Source organism: Phyllobates terribilis, unplaced genomic scaffold (genome assembly GCF_046119375.1).
Source record: "Phyllobates terribilis strain yellow unplaced genomic scaffold, ASM4611937v1 Scaffold_3__8_contigs__length_932513732, whole genome shotgun sequence".
NCBI classification, from domain to species: Eukaryota; Metazoa; Chordata; class Amphibia; order Anura; family Dendrobatidae; genus Phyllobates; species Phyllobates terribilis.
In genome coordinates, this window is record NW_027362763.1 from 680,656,693 (window position 1) to 680,677,394 (window position 20,702).

Sequence of the window (20,702 nt, forward strand, 5' to 3'; positions counted from 1 at the left end):
TGGGGGGGATTGGGGAGGCCACACATACCAGGATTGGGGGGGATTGGGGAGGCCACACATACCAGGATTGGGGGGGATTGGGGAGGCCACACATATCAGGATTGGGGGGGATTGGGGAGGCCACACATACCAGGATTGGGGAGGCCACACATACCAGGATTGGGGAGGCCAAACATACCAGGAATGGGAGACTGGGAAGGCCACACATACCAGGATTGGGGAGGCCACACATACCAGGATTGGGGGATTGGGGAGGCCACACATACCAGGGTTGGGGAGGCCACACATACCAGGATTGGGGGATGAGTGGGTGCCACACATACCAGGATGGGGAAATTTTCCAATAGCTTCTGCATTTCTCACCCTAGGCTTATACACAAGTCAATACGTTTTCCCAGTTTTTTTGTGGTAAAATTAGGGGCCTTGGCTTATATTCGGGTCGGCTTATTTAAAATATATGGTATTTTAAAATCAGTGAGTACGTGGTGCCCATAATACTGCAGGACTGTGGGGTGCATTATACTATATGGGGGCTGCATTTTACCCTATGGGGTGTGTAATATACTGTATGGAGGACTATGGGGAGTGCATTATATTCTATGGAGGACCATGGGAAGTTCATTATACTATATGGAGGATTATGGGGGCGCATTATACTATATGGAGGATTATGAGGGGTGCATTATACTATATGGAGGATTATCGGTGGTGTATTATACTCTATGGAAGGCTGTGGAGCCATTATAATATTTTGAGGGCTATGTGGGGGGCCATTATACTGTATGAAAGCAATTATACATTGTGAAGGGTTGTGTGGGGTCCATTATACTGTTTGGAGGGCTTGTGCGCACCATTATACTGTATGTAGACACATTATAGTGTATGGAGAGCTTTGGGGATCACAGTTGGGGGATCATACTGTGTGGGGTCACCATACTTTGCCTTGGGAGTTGAAGTTGGGTACAATAGGGTCATTATACTGTGCTTGTGGAGGCTAATGTGGAGAAATGCACCATGGGGGTATCATACTGTGTTTGGGGTGCACTTTTGTTAGAATCACACTTTATGGGGCAATGAAAGAGGGATCTAGGACTTCAGCAGGAGGAAAATTACTGTGTAAAGGCTGCAAAGTTGTGAGATCTGCTCTTCTGTGACACAGACGAATATTTATTTATTTTTTGTGGGAGGGCACAATTAGAACTTTGGCTATGGGGCCCCATGATTCCTATGTACGCCCCTGCCTCTAGAGCAGTGATGTTTTGGGGCTGTCACTGGGCAACACAGACTTTCAACTCTTTCCAAAGGTTTTCTATAGGGTTTAGATTTGGAGACTGGCTAGGCCACTCCAGGATCTTGAAATGCTTCTTACGAAGCCACTCCTTCATTGCCCTGGCGGTGTGCTTGGGATCACTGTCATGCTGAAAGACCCAGCCACATTTCATCTTCAATGCCCTTGCTGATGGAAGGAGGTTTGCACTCAAAATCTCAAGATACATGGCCCCATTCATTTTTTCATGTGCACGGATCAGACGTCCTGGTCCCTTGGCAGAGAAACAACCCCAAAGCATGATGGTGCCACCCCCATGCTTCACAGTAGGTATGGTGTTCTTTGGATGCAACTCAGCATGCTTTCTCCTCCAAACACAAAGAAATAGCGATATGAGCATTTACAATTCCTGGCAGTGGAGAGGATTGTGTTGATTTTGTGGGGGGCAGTGACCTAACCACTCATGCAATGATGTTAGTGAGGACAGGGCTGTGACAGGGGCAGAGTCAGGATGGGAAGAGGGAAAGTGAAACATGTGGGAGATCTAAACTGACAGTCGAAAGATTACAGCTCCCAAGCAGCACAGAGTATTTCAGAAGAGGAGTTAGTTAGTGAGGACAGGGCAGCAGGGAGGTCACACAGTGATAGTAGATGGAGCAGGGACCCCAGCAGCACAGAGTATTTCAGTAGAGGAGTTAGTGAAGTTGCAGTGATAGTACATGGAGCAGGGACCCCAGCAGCACAGAGTATTTCAGTAGAGGCATTAGTGAAGGCAGGGCAGTAGGACGGTCACACAGTGATAGTAGATGGAGCAGGGACCCCAGCAGCACAGAGTATTTCAGAAGAGGAGTTAGTTAGTGAGGACAGGGCAGCAGGGAGGTCACACAGTGATAGTAGATGGAGCAGGGACCCCAGCAGCACAGAGTATTTCAGTAGAGGAGTTAGTTAGTGAGGACACGGCAGCAGGAAGGTCACACAGTGATAGTAGATGGAGCAGGGACCCCAGCAGCACAGAGTATTTCAGAAGAGGAGTTAGTTAGTGAGGACAGGGCAGCAGGGAGGTCACACAGTGATAGTAGATGGAGCAGGGACCCCAGCAGCACAGAGTATTTCAGAAGAGGAGTTAGCTAGTGAGGACAGGGCAGCAGGTAGGTCACACAGTGATAGTACATGGAGCAGGGACCACAGCAGCACAGAGTATTTCAGAAGAGGAGTTAGTTAGTGAGGACAGGGCAGCAGGGAGGTCACACAGTGACAGTACATGGAGCAGGGACCACAGCAGCACAGAGTATTTCAGAAGAGGAGTTAGTTAGTGAGGACAGGGCAGCAGGGAGGTCACACAGTGATAGTACATGGAGCAGGGACCCCAGCAGCACAGAGTATTTCAGTAGAGGAGTTAGTTAGTGAGGACAGGGCAGCAGGGAGGTCACACAGTGATAGTACATGGAGCAGGGACCCCAGCAGCACAGAGTATTTCAGAAGAGGAGTTAGTTAGTGAGGACAGGGCAGCAGGGAGGTCACACAGTGATAGTAGATGAAGCAGAGACCCCCAGCAGCACAGAGTATTTCAGTAGAGGAGTTAGTGAGGACAGGGCAGCAGGAAGGTCGCACAGCGATAGTACATGGAGCAGGGACCCCAGCAGCACAGAGTATTTCAGAAGAGGAGTTAGTTAGTGAGGACAGGGCAGCAGGGAGGTCACACAGTGATAGTAGATGGAGCAGGGACCCCAGCAGCACAGAGTATTTCAGTAGAGGAGTTAGTGAGGACAGGGCAGCAGGGAGGTCACACAGCGATAGTACATGGAGCAGGGACCCCAGCAGCACAGAGTATTTCAGAAGAGGAGTTAGTTAGTGAGGACAGGGCAGCAGGGAGGTCACACAGTGATAGTAGATGGAGCAGGGACCCCATCAGCACAGAGTATTTCAGAAGAGGAGTTAGTTAGTGAGGACAGGGCAGCAGGAAGGTCGCACAGTGATAGTAGATGGAGCAGGGACCCCAGCAGCACAGAGTATTTCAGAAGAGGAGTTAGTTAGTGAGGACAGGGCAGCAGGGAGGTCACACAGTGATAGTAGATGGAGCAGGGACCCCAGCAGCACAGAGTATTTCAGAAGAGGAGTTAGTTAGTGAGGACAGGGCAGCAGGGAGGTCACACAGTGATAGTAGATGGAGCAGGGACCCCAGCAGCACAGAGTATTTCAGAAGAGGAGTTAGTTAGTGAGGACAGGGCAGCAGGAAGGTCACACAGCGATAGTAGATGGAGCAGGGACCCCAGCAGCACAGAGTATTTCAGAAGAGGAGTTAGTTAGTGAGGACAGGGCAGCAGGAAGGTCACACAGTGATAGTAGATGGAGCAGGGACCCCAGCAGCACAGAGTATTTCAGAAGAGGAGTTAGTTAGTGAGGACAGGGCAGCAGGAAGGTCACACAGTGATAGTAGATGGAGCAGGGACCCCAGCAGCACAGAGTATTTCAGAAGAGGAGTTAGTTAGTGAGGACAGGGCAGTAGGAAGGTCACACAGTGATAGTACATGGAGCAGGGACCCCCAGCAGCACAGAGTATTTCAGAAGAGGAGTTAGTTAGTGAGGACAGGGCAGTAGGAAGGTCACACAGTGATAGTACATGGAGCAGGGACACCAGCAGCACAGAGTATTTCAGAAGAGGAGTTAGTTAGTGAGGACAGGGCAGTAGGAAGGTCACACAGTGATAGTACATGGAGCAGGGACCCCCAGCAGCACAGAGTATTTCAGAAGAGGAGTTAGTTAGTGAGGACAGGGCAGCAGGGAGGTCACACAGTGATAGTAGATGGAGCAGGGACCCCAGCAGCACAGAGTATTTCAGAAGAGGAGTTAGTTAGTGAGGACAGGGCAGTAGGAAGGTCACACAGTGATAGTACATGGAGCAGGGACACCAGCAGCACAGAGTATTTCAGAAGAGGAGTTAGTTAGTGAGGACAGGGCAGCAGGGAGGTCACACAGTGATAGTAGATGGAGCAGGGACCCCAGCAGCACAGAGTATTTCAGAAGAGGAGTTAGTTAGTGAGGACAGGGCAGTAGGAAGGTCACACAGTGATAGTACATGGAGCAGGGACCCCAGCAGCACAGAGTATTTCAGAAGAGGAGTTAGTTAGTGAGGACAGGGCAGTAGGGAGGTCACACAGCGATAGTACATGGAGCAGGGACCCCCAGCAGCACAGAGTATTTCAGAAGAGGAGTTAGTTAGTGAGGACAGGGCAGCAGGGAGGTCACACAGTGATAGTAGATGGAGCAGGGACCCCAGCAGCACAGAGTATTTCAGAAGAGGAGTTAGTTAGTGAGGACAGGGCAGCAGGGAGGTCACACAGTGATAGTAGATGGAGCAGGGACCCCAGCAGCACAGAGTATTTCAGTAGAGGAGTTAGTTAGTGAGGACAGGGCAGCAGGAAGGTCGCACAGTGATAGTACATGGAGCAGGGACCCCAGCAGCACAGAGTATTTCAGTAGAGGCATTAGTGAAGGCAGGGCAGTAGGAAGGTCACACAGTGATACTACATGGAGCAGGGACCCCCAGCAGCACAGAGTATTTCAGAAGAGGAGTTAGTTAGTGAGGACAGGGCAGCAGGGAGGTCACACAGTGATAGTAGATGGAGCAGGGACCCCAGCAGCACAGAGTATTTCAGAAGAGGAGTTAGTTAGTGAGGACAGGGCAGCAGGAAGGTCGCACAGTGATAGTACATGGAGCAGGGACCCCAGCAGCACAGAGTATTTCAGAAGAGGAGTTAGTTAGTGAGGACAGGGCAGCAGGAAGGTCGCACAGCGATAGTACATGGAGCAGGGACCACAGCAGCACAGAGTATTTCAGAAGAGGAGTTAGTTAGTGAGGACAGGGCAGCAGGGAGGTCACACAGCGATAGTACATGGAGCAGGGACCACAGCAGCACAGAGTATTTCAGTAGAGGAGTTAGTTAGTGAGGACAGGGCAGCAGGAAGGTCGCACAGTGATAGTACATGGAGCAGGGACCCCCAGCAGCACAGAGTATTTCAGAAGAGGAGTTAGTTAGTGAGGACAGGGCAGCAGGAAGGTCGCACAGCGATAGTACATGGAGCAGGGACCCCAGCAGCACAGAGTATTTCAGAAGAGGAGTTAGTTAGTGAGGACAGGGCAGCAGGGAGGTCACACAGTGATAGTAGATGGAGCAGGGACCCCAGCAGCACAGAGTATTTCAGAAGAGGAGTTAGTTAGTGAGGACAGGGCAGCAGGGAGGTCACACAGTGATAGTACATGGAGCAGGGACCACAGCAGCACAGAGTATTTCAGAAGAGGAGTTAGTTAGTGAGGACAGGGCAGCAGGAAGGTCGCACAGTGATAGTAGATGGAGCAGGGACCCCATCAGCACAGAGTATTTCAGTAGAGGCATTAGTGAAGGCAGGGCAGTAGGAAGGTCACACAGTGATACTACATGGAGCAGGGACCCCAGCAGCACAGAGTATTTCAGTAGAGGCATTAGTGAAGGCAGGGCAGTAGGAAGGTCACACAGTGATAGTACATGGAGCAGGGACCCCCAGCAGCACAGAGTATTTCAGAAGAGGAGTTAGTTAGTGAGGACAGGGCAGCAGGGAGGTCACACAGTGATAGTAGATGGAGCAGGGACCCCCAGCAGCACAGAGTATTTCAGAAGAGGAGTTAGTTAGTGAGGACAGGGCAGCAGGAAGGTCGCACAGTGATAGTACATGGAGCAGGGACCCCAGCAGCACAGAGTATTTCAGAAGAGGAGTTAGTTAGTGAGGACAGGGCAGCAGGGAGGTCACACAGTGATAGTAGATGGAGCAGGGACCCCAGCAGCACAGAGTATTTCAGAAGAGGAGTTAGTTAGTGAGGACAGGGCAGCAGGGAGGTCACACAGTGATAGTAGATGGAGCAGGGACCCCAGCAGCACAGAGTATTTCAGTAGAGGAGTTAGTTAGTGAGGACAGGGCAGCAGGAAGGTCGCACAGTGATAGTACATGGAGCAGGGACCCCAGCAGCACAGAGTATTTCAGTAGAGGAGTTAGTTAGTGAGGACAGGGCAGCAGGGAGGTCACACAGTGATAGTAGATGGAGCAGGGACCCCAGCAGCACAGAGTATTTCAGTAGAGGAGTTAGTTAGTGAGGACAGGGCAGCAGGAAGGTCGCACAGTGATAGTACATGGAGCAGGGACCCCCAGCAGCACAGAGTATTTCAGAAGAGGAGTTAGTTAGTGAGGACAGGGCAGCAGGAAGGTCGCACAGCGATAGTACATGGAGCAGGGACCCCAGCAGCACAGAGTATTTCAGAAGAGGAGTTAGTTAGTGAGGACAGGGCAGCAGGAAGGTCGCACAGTGATAGTAGATGGAGCAGGGACCCCATCAGCACAGAGTATTTCAGTAGAGGCATTAGTGAAGGCAGGGCAGTAGGAAGGTCACACAGTGATAGTACATGGAGCAGGGACCCCAGCAGCACAGAGTATTTCAGTAGAGGCATTAGTGAAGACAGGGCAGTAGGAAGGTCACACAGTGATACTACATGGAGCAGGGACCCCCAGCAGCACAGAGTATTTCAGAAGAGGAGTTAGTTAGTGAGGACAGGGCAGCAGGGAGGTCACACAGTGATAGTAGATGGAGCAGGGACCCCCAGCCGCACAGAGTAATAATGTGATGACTTCTGACCCAGTTTTTGTTGGTTTAACTATTTTTTTCTGAGGAATAAAGTTTTTTCTAAATGAAATCCTCCTGGTTCTGGATTAGTCTCTTTTTCCTGTATTGCTGGACGTTTGCCTGGAGCAGTCTGAGCGCTGAGAGCGCATTGATTTGGACAGCCAGGTGATCCTCTCCTCTGATGTAATGCATTTTTTTTATTAGCGCACCAAGTGGTCGTTCTTGGTATTGCACCTAGGATCATTAGAAAACAGCAGCACTAGATGAAGAGTTACGACAGCCGAAAACACTGACAACACATTTGCATCCATTAGTAATTAGAAATACTTATTTTCTGCGCAGAAATGTCTATTACTTCTTTTCTGAAATAAATGGATTCTCGGCTCTGTGTAAATTAGCATTTTCACAGCTGAACCGTGAAGTCTGAGTATTTATGGGGCATTAACTCGGGTCTTGTTTTTTTTATGCAATTCTTCCCGTTATTAATGCCTTTACTCAGATGAAATTGATCTAGTGCAATGGTTTGGGGGGTGAATATGGCGGCATCTATCAGGGCTCTCACCGAGCTTCTGCGGTGATGCTACCAGCTGGAGCGCTGCCGTCTGCTCCGAGATTGTGCCGGATAATAGAAAGTGTCAGCGTCTAAACTCCGGCCTTGTTCCGGCTCAGTCATGCAAGGCTTCTCCTCCTGACACCAGACACGGTTCTGTTTCTAAGTAATTCCATTTGTATTTGTGCTCTTGTCACATTCCCCAGACAGATACAGACGGGTATTGAGTTTTCCTTCAGCTCCATCTCATTAAATCTGTAAGCCCGGGCAAAATGTGATACACAAATAGGCTACTTAATATGGCACGTGTCGTCCATTTACAGAGGAAGCTCACAATCCAGTTGAACTCAACAAAGGCCGCGTCAAATTAATAGGCTGGAGATGTCCTGTATCTAACAAAGTACCTACGAGGAATAATCAAGGTAAAAAACTAATAACTGCCCCTAAATAAGATCTAATCTACAGCATAGCTAATATCATTTCTGATACAAAGTTCCAAATCCACTGCATGGACAAAGAATGAAATAATGTATCAGATTGTGAAGGCAAAGGAGAGAAAAAATGTATCCAATTCAGCTCTGGATACACTGAGGTGCAATACCCAAAGCAGCCACCAGGAGAAAAAAAACGCATGCTCGGATGTATCCGAGGGGTAGGAGCCAGGAGAGAAGAACTAGAAGTTTCAGAAAAAGTAGTCAAGAAATAGATGTAGTTTGTAATTGGTCGAAGTCAGGATCAAGGTGTAGGAAAATAAGTCACAGCATACAAATCGAAAAAAAAGGACAAGAAAATAGGCATAGTAAAGTCATATACTCATCACAAGGCTCAAATGGCATCCTACCAGCAGGGAAGAGGTGAATTGTATCAGTGTTAGTACCAAAAAGTAATATTCTACAGCCACCACTAGATGGAGCTCAGGAACAAACTGAAGACACTGCACTCAATAATAGGACAGAATGCAAAAGGCTCTTGAGCTTCCTCTAGTGGTGACTGCAAGCAACTGCATGTGATAATGTGACTGTCTTCTAAGAGGTTTTGGAGCTCTGTGTTATAAAGATGGAGATCTAATGAGAAACTAATCAGCACAGGATTTTGGACCTAATACAGCATCATGGTATAAGGTGGAGGTACACAAGTTTCTAATGAGAGAGAGGAATCATGGAGAAAGTATAAAGTGGAATATAAGCTTCTCTCCATGGCCAGCTTCAGGGTATGTGGGGCCAAGGGCGTCAGGGTCACAGAGGACCATCTGTCCATCCTATCTTTAACTTTGCTACAAACAAGTCTCCCCATAGCATCATTAAAGGGACGGTCAGCGATTGGACAATCCCTTCTTAAAAGCTAATGAACAATTAAAAAACATTTACTCTCCTCAGGGACCGGCGTCATTCTAGAGATATCGTCACTGTGTCTGCCAGTGCTCATGTGACATTGCTATCGCTGGAACGACACTGGTCCTGAAGGACAGTATAATTTTTGTATTCTACAAGGGGCACTCCAGCATTTAAGAAGGGGTTATTAATTGGTCAAAATTGGTCCCATAAGGTTTAAAATAGTCCACAGTCCAGTCTTTAGGGGGATAAGCTACACCCAAGATTATCCAGAGCGTTAGTAGTATCTCTCTGGAGGACCGGTTATGTTCCACCAATTCCTTTGGTTACCGTGTAATACTTATTTTCCCCTGAGGGGGCACTGCAGAGAATTTGCACACTATCTGCGGGCCTCTCTTGAATATTAGGAATGATTGCTGGGATCAGCTTTAGTTTTTTTTTTAGGTAACACATCCGAATAAAACAGCTGGTCCAAGGAGGAAAGTCCCTTTAAGAACATTTAAAAAAAAAAGTACAAGAATATATGTTTAGAGGAGAAATAGAGAACTTCGTAAGTAATACAGAATTAAATGAGAAACGCACCGGGAGATTTGATATGAGAAGCTGGGACAGGACGTCAACCTAGTTCTAGAATTATGGACATGGAGTTTAGTGCAGATTGTGAGGCAGCGAGATGGGAAGCGGAGAGTGGAGATAACAGGACCTGGCACTAATCACAAGGAGGAGGCCCAGGGGATTACAGGGAGTTATCTGCCGAGCGACAGATGAAAAGAGGCATCTCACCTGCAATACCGGAGAAAGAAAAAAGCCTACTCATGGAAGACCGGACGGAGCAGACATTCATCCTTGGCAATGGGCAACATTAGCACAGGCTGGGATCCATATTCCCAAAAAATGAAGCTATTCCCTATTCATAGAGATCCACAACGATCCCAAGATTAGCCCCCTGGATGGTGCGCATGTTCGGAGTCCACTCTATTCATTCTGTATGGCACTGGCAGAAAGAAACGTGTGCTGTACTCTGCAGTCTCATAGACAATGAACAACTAGGATACCGAGCATGAGCACCTGTGCTCCATTCATGGCAGGTCTATAGAGCCCAGTGATAAGACCCTCAGTAATCAGCAAGTTATCCCCAAATTATAGTGCCAGCAGTGCGCTCCGGGGTATAGTGCCAGCAGTGTGCTTCTAGGTATAGAACCAGCAGTGCGCTCCAGGGTATAGTGCCAGCAGTGCGCTCCTGGGTATAGTGCCAGCAGTGCGCTCCTGGGTATAGTGCCAGAAGTGCGCTCCTGGATATAGTGCCAGCAGTGTGCTCCTGGGTATAGTGCCAGCAGTGCGCTTCTAGGTATAGAACCAGCAGTGCGCTCCTGGGTATAGTGCCAGCAGTGTGCTCCTGGGTATAGTGCCAGCAGTGCGCTTCTAGGTATAGAACCAGCAGTGCGCTCCAGGGTATAGTGCCAGCAGTGCGCTCCTGGTTATAGTGCCAGCAGTGCGCTCCTGGGTATAGTGCCAGAAGTGCGCTCCTAGGTATAGTGCCAGCAGTGCGCTCCTAAGTACAGTGCCAGCAGTGCGCTCCAGGGTATAGTGCCAGCAGTGCGCTCCTGGGTATAGTGCCAGCAGTGTGCTCCTGGGTATAGAGCCGGCAGTGCGCTCCTGGGTATAGTGCCAGCAGTGCTCTCCTGGGTACAGTGCCAGCAGTGCGCTCCTGGGTATAGTGCCAGCAGTGTGACTCCTGGGTATAGTGCCAGCAGTGCGCTCCTGGATATAGTGCCAGCAGTGCGCTCCTAGGTATAGTGCCAGCAGTGCGCTCCAGGGTATAGTGCCAGCAGTGCGCTCCTAAGTACAGTGCCACCAGTGCGCTCCTGGGTATAGTGCCAGCAGTGCGCCCCTGGGTATAGTGCCAGCAGTGCGCTCCTGGATATAGTGTCAGCAGTGCGCTCCTGGGTATAGTGCCAACAGTGTGCTCCTGGGTATAGTGCCAGCAGTGTGACTCCTGGGTATAGTGCCAGCAGTGCTCTCCTGGATATAGTGCCAGCAGTGCTCTCCTGGATATAGTGTCAGCAGTGAGCTCCTGGGTATAGTGCCAGCAGTGCGCTCCTAAGTACAGTGCCAGCAGTGCGCCCCTGGGTATAGTGCCAGCAGTGCGCCCCTGGGTATAGTGCCAGCAGTGCGCTCCTGGATATAGTGTCAGCAGTGCGCTCCTGGGTATAGTGCCAACAGTGTGCTCCTGGGTATAGTGCCAGCAGTGCGCTGTTGGGTATAGTGCCAACAGTATGCTCCTGGGTATAGTGCCAGCAGTGCGCTCCTGGGTACAGTGCCAGCAGTGCGCTCCTGGGTATAGTGCCAGCAGTGCGCTCCAGGGTATAGTGCCAGCAGTGCGCTCCTGGGTATAGTGCCAGCAGTGTGACTCCTGGGTATAGTGCCAGCAGTGCGCTCCTGGATATAGTGTCAGCAGTGCACTCCTGGGTATAATGTCAGCAGTGCGCTCCTGGGTATAGTGCCAGCAGTGCGCTCCTGGGTATAGTGTCAACAGTGCACTCCTGGGTATAGTGCCAGCAATGCGCTCCTGGGTATAGTGCCAGCAGTGCGCTCCTGGGTATAGTGCTAGAAATTCGCTCCTGGGTATAGTGCCAGCAGTGTGCTCCTAAGTATTGTGCCAACAGTGCGCTCTTAGGTATAGTGCCAGCAGTGAATCTCCTGGGTATAGTGCCAGCAGTGCACTCCTAGGTATAGTGCCAGCAGTGAAACTACTGGGTACAGTGTCAGCAGTGCGCTCCTAGGTATAGTGCCAGCAATGTGCTCCTAGGTATAGTGCCAGGGTATAGTGCCAGCAGTGCGCTCCTAGGTATAGTGCCAGCAGTGCGCTCCTAGGTATAGTGCCAGCAGTGAAACTCCTGGGTATAGTGCCAGCAGTGTGCTCCTAGGTATAGTGCCAGGGTATAGTGCCAGTAGTGCAGTCCTAGGTATAGTGCCAGCAATGTGCTCCTAGGTATAGTGCCAGGGTATAGTGCCAGCAGTGCGCTCCTAGGTATAGTGCCAGCAGTGCACTCCTAGGTATAATGCAAGCTGTGCACTCCTAGGTATACTGCCAGGGTATAGTGCCAGCAGTGCGCTCCTAGGTATAGTGCCAGCACTGAAACTCCTGGGTATAGTGCCAGTAGTGTGCTCCTAGGTGTAGTGCCAGCAGTGAAACTCCTGGGTATAGTGCCAGGGTATAGTGCCAGCAATGCGCTCCTGGGTATAGTGGCAGCAATGCGCTCCAGGGTATAGTGCCAGCAGTGCACTCCTAGGTATAGTGCCAGCAGTGCGCTCCTGGGTATAGTGCCAGCAGTGCGCGCCTGGGTATAGTGCCGGCAGTGCGCTTCTGGGTATAGTGCCGTCAGTGCGCTCCTGGGTATAGTGCCGTCAGTGCGCTCCTGGGTATAGTGCCAGCAGTGCGCTCCTAGGTATAGTGCCAGCAGTGCACTCCTGGGTATAGTGCCAGCAGTGCGCTCCTGGGTATAGTGCCAGCAGTGCGCTCCTGGGTATAGTGCCAGCAGTGCCCTCCTGGGTATAGTGCCAGCAGTGCGCTCCTGGGTATAGTGCCAGCAGTGCGCTCCTGGGTATAGTGCCAGCAGTGTGCTCCTGGGTATAGTGCCAGCAGTGCGCTCCTGGGTATAGTGCCAGCAGTGCCCTCCTGGGTATAGTGCCAGCAGTGCGCTCCTGGGTATAGTGCCAGCAGTGCGCTCCTGGGTATAGTGCCAGCAGTGCCTTCCTGGGTATAGTGCCAGCAGTGTGCTCCTGGGTATAGTGCCAGCAGTGCACTCCTAGGTATAGTGCCAGCGGTGCGCTCCTGGGTATAGTGCCAGCAGTGCCCTCCTGGGTATAGTGCCAGCAATGTGCTCCTGGGTATAGTGCCAGCAGTGCCCTCCTGGGTATAGTGCCAGAAGTGCGCTCCTGGGTATAGTGCCAGCAGTGTGCTCCTAGGTATAGTGCCAGCAGTGCACTCCTAGGTATAGTGCCAGCAGTGCCCTCCTGGGTATAGTGCCAGCAGTGCCCTCCTGGGTATAGTGCCAGAAGTGCGCTCCTGGGTATAGTGCCAGCAGTGTGCTCCTAGGTATAGTGCCAGCAGTGCACTCCTAGGTATAGTGCCAGCAGTGCCCTCCTAGGTATAGTGCCAGCAGTGCACTCCTGGGTATAGTGCCAGCAGAGTGCTCCTGGGTATAGTGCCAGCAGTGCACTCCTAGGTATAGTGCCAGCGGTGCGCTCCTGGGTATAGTGCCAGCAGTGCCCTCCTGGGTATAGTGCCAGCAGTGTGCTCCTGGGTATAGTGCCAGCAGTGCGCTCCTGGGTATAGTGCCAGCAGTGTGCTCCTAGGTATAGTGCCAGCAGTGCACTCCTAGGTATAGTGCCAGCAGTGCGCTCCTGGGTATAGTGCCAGCAGTGTGCTCCTAGGTATAGTGCCAGCAGTGCACTCCTAGGTATAGTGCCAGCAGTGTGACTCCTGGGTACTTGCTTTAACAACCATAAAATTAAAATTCCAGCTGCCTGTGGCCACCACTAGGGGGAGCTCATTGCCTGCACAGTTACTCATATGCAGTTTGCTCCTCTTAGTGGGGGCAGCAAACTCCAGAACACCTTCCTGCTGCTGTGTAGCCCCCACATTGCAGACTTGATCCTGAAGACGGCGGGGGGTTGTCCATACCTGTCCAACTGACCTCGGCTGCTGGGGGTGAAACCTGTACGATGTAACAGCTGTCACTATAATTGACTTCTTGCTGTTAATCAGCATCTATATTGTTCTCTGTAGCAGCGATATCTGCGTGCCAGACCCCCGGGACTCCCAGGGAGGGTAGTGACTAATGGAAACCTAAAGAAGTCATTTGGATAGATTTCCGCTTTCTGTCCCATCTGCAGTGAGATTTATGCACTTTCTATTCCTGTGAATATTCCCGGATCTCTCTGCGTAAATACTCATCTGGTTACTGACACTTTCTGGGTTTAGTAATTCATCTTTATGGTTTGGTATAACGGAGTCTTCTTACATCTTCACTCCTGTGATTACTGCACGGGAGGTACAATCATCTGCGGGGGCAGTCACCGGGGGCCGCACCATCCTGCGCTTAAAGGGAAACACGCAGCAGCCTTATCTGCCGCAAGGAGTTCAGAATAAGCAGCTAACAGACATGTCTGATGCTGCTTATCTCCTGGCAGAGAGACTGATCAATCCTCATTAGTTTGTCAGTAGATCCAACCCCATAAGGACTACGGGTTCCTGCATTCATATCATTTATTGCACAATATAGCACCAACATATACCGCAGCGCTGCACCACAACATTACTCCCTGTCCCCAGTGGGGCTCACAGTGTTGTATTTTCAGTTACAACCACTAGGGACACATTCACAGAAAGTAATTTTAGCAGTGTACGCCATTTCTATTTTCTATGGTGGGCACTATATGGCGCTATTTTTTTCCGGGTGTGCTGTATGTTGCACTATATGAAGTTGTTATTTATATACAAATTCTACTTTCTATTGAGACCCATTTGACTGTAATATTTGGTCAGTATACGGTGCGGCTATTTGAGTGTTCTATGTTGCTGTCACTTTGGCAGTGTATATCATTATTATTTTTTATGATGGTCTTATATGGGTACCATATGGTGCTATTTTTTGGCAGGTTTATTGTATGGATATGATGCTGCTATTTGCGTGTTTATATATGTTGCTGTCACTCTTGCTTGTGTATTATTATTTTTTTAGGGGCACTGTATAGCGCTTTTATTTGGCGGATGTACATAGATGTTAATTGGGCTCTGTGCATACACACGGCTCTGTCTATTGAGACCCATAAAGTCCTAATATTTGAGCACTATATGGCGCTGCTATTTGATTGTTATATGCTGCTATTTTTGTTATGTTTTATGCTGCTCTTACATGGGCACAGTGTGGCGCTCTTTTTGGTGGTTGCGTGTATCTGATATTTCTTCAGTATTAGATGCTTTATTTGCACGAGCCAATGTTTTTTGAGACCTGTGTGGTGGGGATATTTGGTCACTTTATTTTGCTGTTATTCGGGGGCGCTGTTTTTTTTTTTATGATTTTACTCTTATATGTTGCTGTAATTTCATTCTTTTTTTTGGTGCTGTTACATGGGCACAGTATGGCACTCATCTACGGTGGGTGTATGTGACAGTTATTCGGGTACTATATGTGGCTGTGGTCTGAGTGTTATATGTTGACGTCCTTTTAGTTGTACAAGCCATTATTATTCTTTTTATGGTCCAATTACATGCGTAGTGTATGGGCCTCTTCTATGGTGGATATTATTTCACCACTATAGGAGGGAGGATATCATCTCTTGCAGTCCATGTACCAGAATACCAGAGTTTTTTTTTCAAATTTGTTTGACTTTTTTTTTTTAAAAAAGCGCCATCAGTGTCGAAAAAGCGCAATTTTATGGCAAAATACACTGGTGCTTGGGGAATGAAACCCCCCCCCCCCATATCTTATATGACATTATTTTCTTACTTGTATTTGCGCAATCATCATGTTTTCCTCCTCCTAGAAGAGGTCGCCCCAACCCTTCCCCACCTCTAAGTTACCGGGCGCCATTTATTTTAGAAAAAAAGCAGAACTCATGCACAGAATTTATCATTTCTTCTTCACTGAATTTCTGTAGACATGATCCTGTAAATTCCCTGATGGCAAAAATTTGCAAAAATATAAGAAACTTAGCAACTAAACTTATCCAAGGAAACAGAATATTCCGTGTATCCGTGTCTGTAGCAGACGCCAGTTACTAAGTAACCACAATGGAATCTTCCCCATTATTCCGACCCTTTCTTTATTAGGTCAATGGACATTTTTCTGATCTTTTTTTTTATTAAATGATTTTATTTATTTAATTTTCATATTATTTTATTTTCATTGTTTCTGCTCCATCTGTTTCACTTACCGAAATTCTCCCCTCCCCAGATGTCCATGGCTGTGTCGTACTTCCCCAAGTGATTGAACCAGGACTTGTCTATGACGAAGAGTCCTCCAGCGATGACCGGTGTCCTGCAGAAAACACACGGGGGGCACAATGTCAGGCAGATGGCTACTCTATCCTCACCCACCTGGCTACCTGCCCTTTTATTACTCTTTATTTTCCAATCATTAATTGTCCTCTTTTGACTTTTATTACTCAGAGACATATAAACTGAGTTTTTACCCCTTGGACTCAGCGCGGCCTCTCCGCCGCTGCTCAGGTCTTTGATGACCAGATGCAGTGATGACATCATGTATACAGCACTGCAGCCAATCAGTGGCCTCAGTAGTTCGTGTCGTCTTCAACAGCAGAGCCTTAGAGCATCAGCGATTGGCTGCAGTGGTTAAGATTTCTGTAGACTTGAAGTCACTGCTGCAGCCGATCAACAAACACTGGAGCAGCGGCGGAGGAGGAGTTGAGGAGTAAAAGCTCAGTTTATCATAATATATGTTATCACCGTATGTATAAATAAAAGTTCAAACAAGACAACCCCTCTAAGGACCGCTTTTGTGTTTTCCCCGCCTCCCAAGAGCCGCAATTTTTTAATAAGATTATTAAAAAAATGGACACAAGCTGCATGGTTGAATGGTTTTTGTGGGATGAATTGTATTATTCAGTTTCATCATTTAATTTATAGAATAATGTATTGAAAAACGGAGGAAAGAAAAAATTTGGTTGATTAAATATAGAACAAGTAAAACAAAAGTAAAATAAAGAAAAAGTAATTCCACCAATGTTTTTTGGGGGGTTTCGGTCTTTTAATGGCGTTCAAGGTGCAGAATAAATACCTGATAACATTATTATGTGGATCAGTACAATTCTACCGATACCAGATATATCACGTTTTTATTTGTGTTTTATTGAGGTTAAATTTAATTAAAAATTTTGAAATAAAAATTTAGATGTGTGTTAACATTTTCTGAGACCCTTAACTTTTTCATTTTTGGGCTTTATAAAGGCTGGAATTTTTTACGGTTCAATACTTCTGCCTTATTATTAAATTTTATAAAGCAGCTCAGGATCGGGTCATTTTTACTCTTCATGACTATTTTTTTTTTTTTTTTTTTTGGGGGGGGGGGGAACGCTTTTAAAATGCTTTCTTGTTCGTATATTCAAATATTTTTTATGTTGAATTTGGTTTGATTTTTATGTCATTTTTATATTCCTTTTTTATTCTGATATGAGGGAAAAAATGTAAAAAAAAAAAAGTGTCAATTTTATTTCTTTTTTTTACAACCACAAAGGACCACTAAAAACATTTTAACATTTTAGATTTCATTCACCTCTCTCTGTAGAAATTATTTTTATACAGTACAGACCAAAAGTTTGGACACACCTTCTCATTTAAAGATTTTTCTGTATTTTCATAACTATGAAAATTGTACATTCACACTGAAGGCATCAAAACTATGAATTAACACATGTGGAATTATATACTTAACAGAAAAGTGTGAAACAACTGAAAATATGTCTTATATTCTAGGTTCTTCAAAGTAGCCACCTTTTGCTTTGATAACTGCTTTGCACACTCTTGGCATTCTCTTGATGAGCTTCAAGAGGTAGTCACCGGAAATGGTTTTCACTTCACAGGTGTGCCCTGTCAGGTTTAATAAGTGGGATTTCTTGCCTTATAAATGGGGTTGGGACCATCAGTTGTGTTGTGCAGAAGTCTGGTGGATATGACTCGCCCCCTGGGCCTGTGTTGTGAGTGCACGTGTGTGCGGGGAATACCCGGAGCCGGATCGCTGGGGGTTGTAGTCTCCGTGGTGATGACCCGGTCAGTGCCCAGGGTGGTCAATTCAGTGGCAGTCTTATTAGTATGATAATGGTCCGACTACGCCACCCGTGGATTGCGGTCAGTGGGGACCGCCGCTGCAAGGCAGACCGCTGAGGCCGGTGTTGTGTGTGCAGCTAAGAATGGGATGACTCCCCACGGGGGAAGTATAGCCTCAGGGCAGTTGGTGTGGATGATGGGAGTGATGGTGCACGAGCGCAGCAGGAACAACTCAGAGTCTGTGCAGTGCAGTTCAGGGTCTTTACTGGTGTTATAAAGCAGACCCTCCCGGGAGTACTGGTTAGCAGCAGAGGCCTGGTCAGTCTGTGAGCAAGCAGGATATCCCCTGGCCGGGTGGAGTTGTAGGCCTCCCCGTCTATCTGCACTCTTCCTGGCTACCTTGCTGTATGCGGGTAGAAGTAGCCCACGTCCCTGAGTGTACCGTGTGGTACTCACCCGTATGGCCGGTGACTTGGGGCCTTCTGTTAGCCTCCGCTCCACGATGGTGGTGCTGGTCCCTTGCTTGTGACCGTGCCTCCGGGCTTCTATGGCCAGAGGACCTGGAATCCCCTGCCGGTTGGATTCTGCTGCTGGACCTGAATGTCCCCACAGCCTCGGACTCCGTGTCCGGTCTTAGTGTCTTCAGCCAGGGCGAGCTATCTGGCTTCCAGCCCCTGGCACTCGCTCCTGCTCCTACAGAGCTCCTGCTGTAACTTTCCCTCTCCAGGCTCTTACTCTCCTAATCCCGCCCCAGACCCAGTTTATAAGGACAGATTCCTCCCCTCCCAGGTCTGGGCGGGCGGTGTTGCATGCTTAGGGCTCCTGACCAGAGAAACCTCTCACTTGCTCTCAGACGTAATATTCCTATTACTGTGGCAACCAGACCCCTGGGGTGCCACATTCCCCCATAGTGAATTTTAGTACTCCAGGACTAAACACATTTTTAAGAAAACACAAATACAGGGTTAAACAATAATACAACATATATACAAGAAGCTTTAGTCTTTAGAGGTCACGGCGTGTCCGTAACCGGGTGTCCATATCACCCAAGGTGAAGTTTTAAGCGAGGTAGGGGACCTGTCCAAAGAAAACCCCTTGCGTTGGCCTTGGGCGTGGCTGCAAGGCTGAAGCTAGCTAGTTTGGGCCGCAAGGAGGCCACGCCAGACAGGTTTTCTCTTCCGCGGCCGTCTTCGCAAGAGGCACAATGTGCAACTATCTACAAAATTGTTCCGGTTATCCAGCGTCCATAACCTGTTAGTCCAAAGAACCCTGCAGGGTAACTGAGAAACATAATTAATAACAGGCAACAACAAAAACCATAAGCATTTTCAAGAAACAGGTAAATTTACAGTGCATTACTTTATATTCTCCAGCGGGCGGGCATCTGACCTCTAGTGACTCTAGTGGACCTACGGAGCTCACTAACCGGTTCTGCACTACAGGGGGTAGGAGGTGTTATGGGTAAGCTGGGCAGCTGTCTGCGTACTCTTTGGCTCACTGGGGGCACGGCAGGCTCACTACTAGCAGAGGGTTGATCCTCCTGCGCTGCTGGGGTGGACTCTTCTGCCTCCTGGGCCGGCTGCTCTTGCAGCTCTACCTGGTCTTCTGTAGGCACTTGAGGGGCTGGCTGGAGAAAGGTGAGGACGGGCACCACGATAGCGTTGTTTACTTGTGTCCAGGACCGGGGAAAGTCTCCGAGTACGGTGCTGATCATTTCCTCCTTTTCCTCTACGGGTTGAGGGTTTTCCTGATCTTCATCCGTGCTTTGCAACTTCTCGGGGCACTTTTTCAGGTGGTCTCTGGAGACAGTGGCTGTGGTCTCTCCTCCATCCCTGCTGATGACGTACACCTTTGGATTATTGTGGCTGGAGGGCAGTACGGTGTACGGGTCCTTCTCCCACTGGTCGTCCAACTTATGGAGCCGCCTTTTTCTTTTCAAGACCTGCTCTCCAGGTACCAGGGGAACAGCGGGAGCATGTTGGTTATAAGTCCTCTCCTGCCTTTCGCTTGATTGACAGAGACTTCGCTCGACGCTCTCCTGTACTTTCCGGTACTGCTGCTGCCGTTCTGTATCCCAGTCTGCCTCTGGCGAGGTGTCCTCGGGTGTCAGGACTCCCATATCCAGGTCAACAGGCAGCTTACCAGGTCTTGCTCGCATTAGGTAAGCCGGGGTACAGTTGGTGGAACCTACCGGGATGTGGTTATACAGGTCCACCAGATCGGGCAGTTTCTCAGGCCACAGGCTGCATTCCTCCAGGGGCAATGTTTTAGCAGATCCATCACCACCTGGTTCATCTTCTCGCAGAGTCCATTGGTTTGGGGGTGATAGGGCGTTGTTCTTATCTTCCGGCAGCCGTACAGGTTGCAGAACTCCTGGAAGACCTCTGCTTCGAAGGCTGGTCCTTGGTCTGTCTACACCTGTTCCGGATACCTATGTGGGCGGCAGAAATGCTGCTGGAAGGCCCTAGCTGCTGTTTGAGCTGTTAAGCCTATGACGGGGACCACCACTAGGAACCGGGAGTAGTGATCCACGATGGTTAGGGCGTAGACATACCCGCTTCTGCTTGGAGCCAGTTTAACATGGTCCAGAGCGACCAGTTCCAGCGGCTGCCTGGTGATGATGGGCTGCAGGGGAGTCCTCTGGCTGGCACAGTCCCTTCTTCTTAGATGCACGGGCCACAGTCTCTACACCATCTCTCAATGGCTCCTCTCATGCCTATCCAGTAGAACCGTTCACGCAGCAGGAACTCCAGCTTCTTCCATCCGAAGTGCCCTGCCCCATTGTGGTAGGCCTCCAGCACCATAGCTGCGTCCTGTCTCGGTACCACAACCTGCCAGATCAGTTCATGCGTCCGGGAATTGACCATTCTGCGGCACAACCTCTCCTTGTAGAGAAACAGTCTGCTTTTTTCCGTCCACAGTTGCTTGGTCTCTTCCGGAGCGTCTGGGTCCAGGCGGGCGTCAGCCTGGATCAGCATCTCCTTCACCAGACGGACTGCGGGGTCACTGTCTTGCGTCTCCGCCCAGTTGTAATGGGGTAAGGGGTTGAATGTAGCGGATCGCTGGCCCCTCACACGGTGGGAATACTGAGTAATCCCATGACGGTGGAACGC

The 20,702-nt window shown here is 49.0% G+C and overlaps 1 protein-coding gene across 3 annotated transcripts in view; it reads right to left on the reverse strand.

Annotated features, from left to right (window-relative positions):
• GALNT14 (polypeptide N-acetylgalactosaminyltransferase 14) overlaps positions 1–20,702 on the reverse strand; it is an 805,599-nt gene that overhangs the window by 267,154 nt on the left and 517,743 nt on the right. For all 3 annotated transcript variants that reach the window (XM_073671814.1, XM_073671812.1, XM_073671813.1), the window contains one exon: positions 15,741–15,844. In XM_073671814.1, coding sequence (XP_073527915.1) covers positions 15,741–15,844 — 104 coding nt within the window. The remainder of the gene's footprint in view (positions 1–15,740; positions 15,845–20,702) is intronic.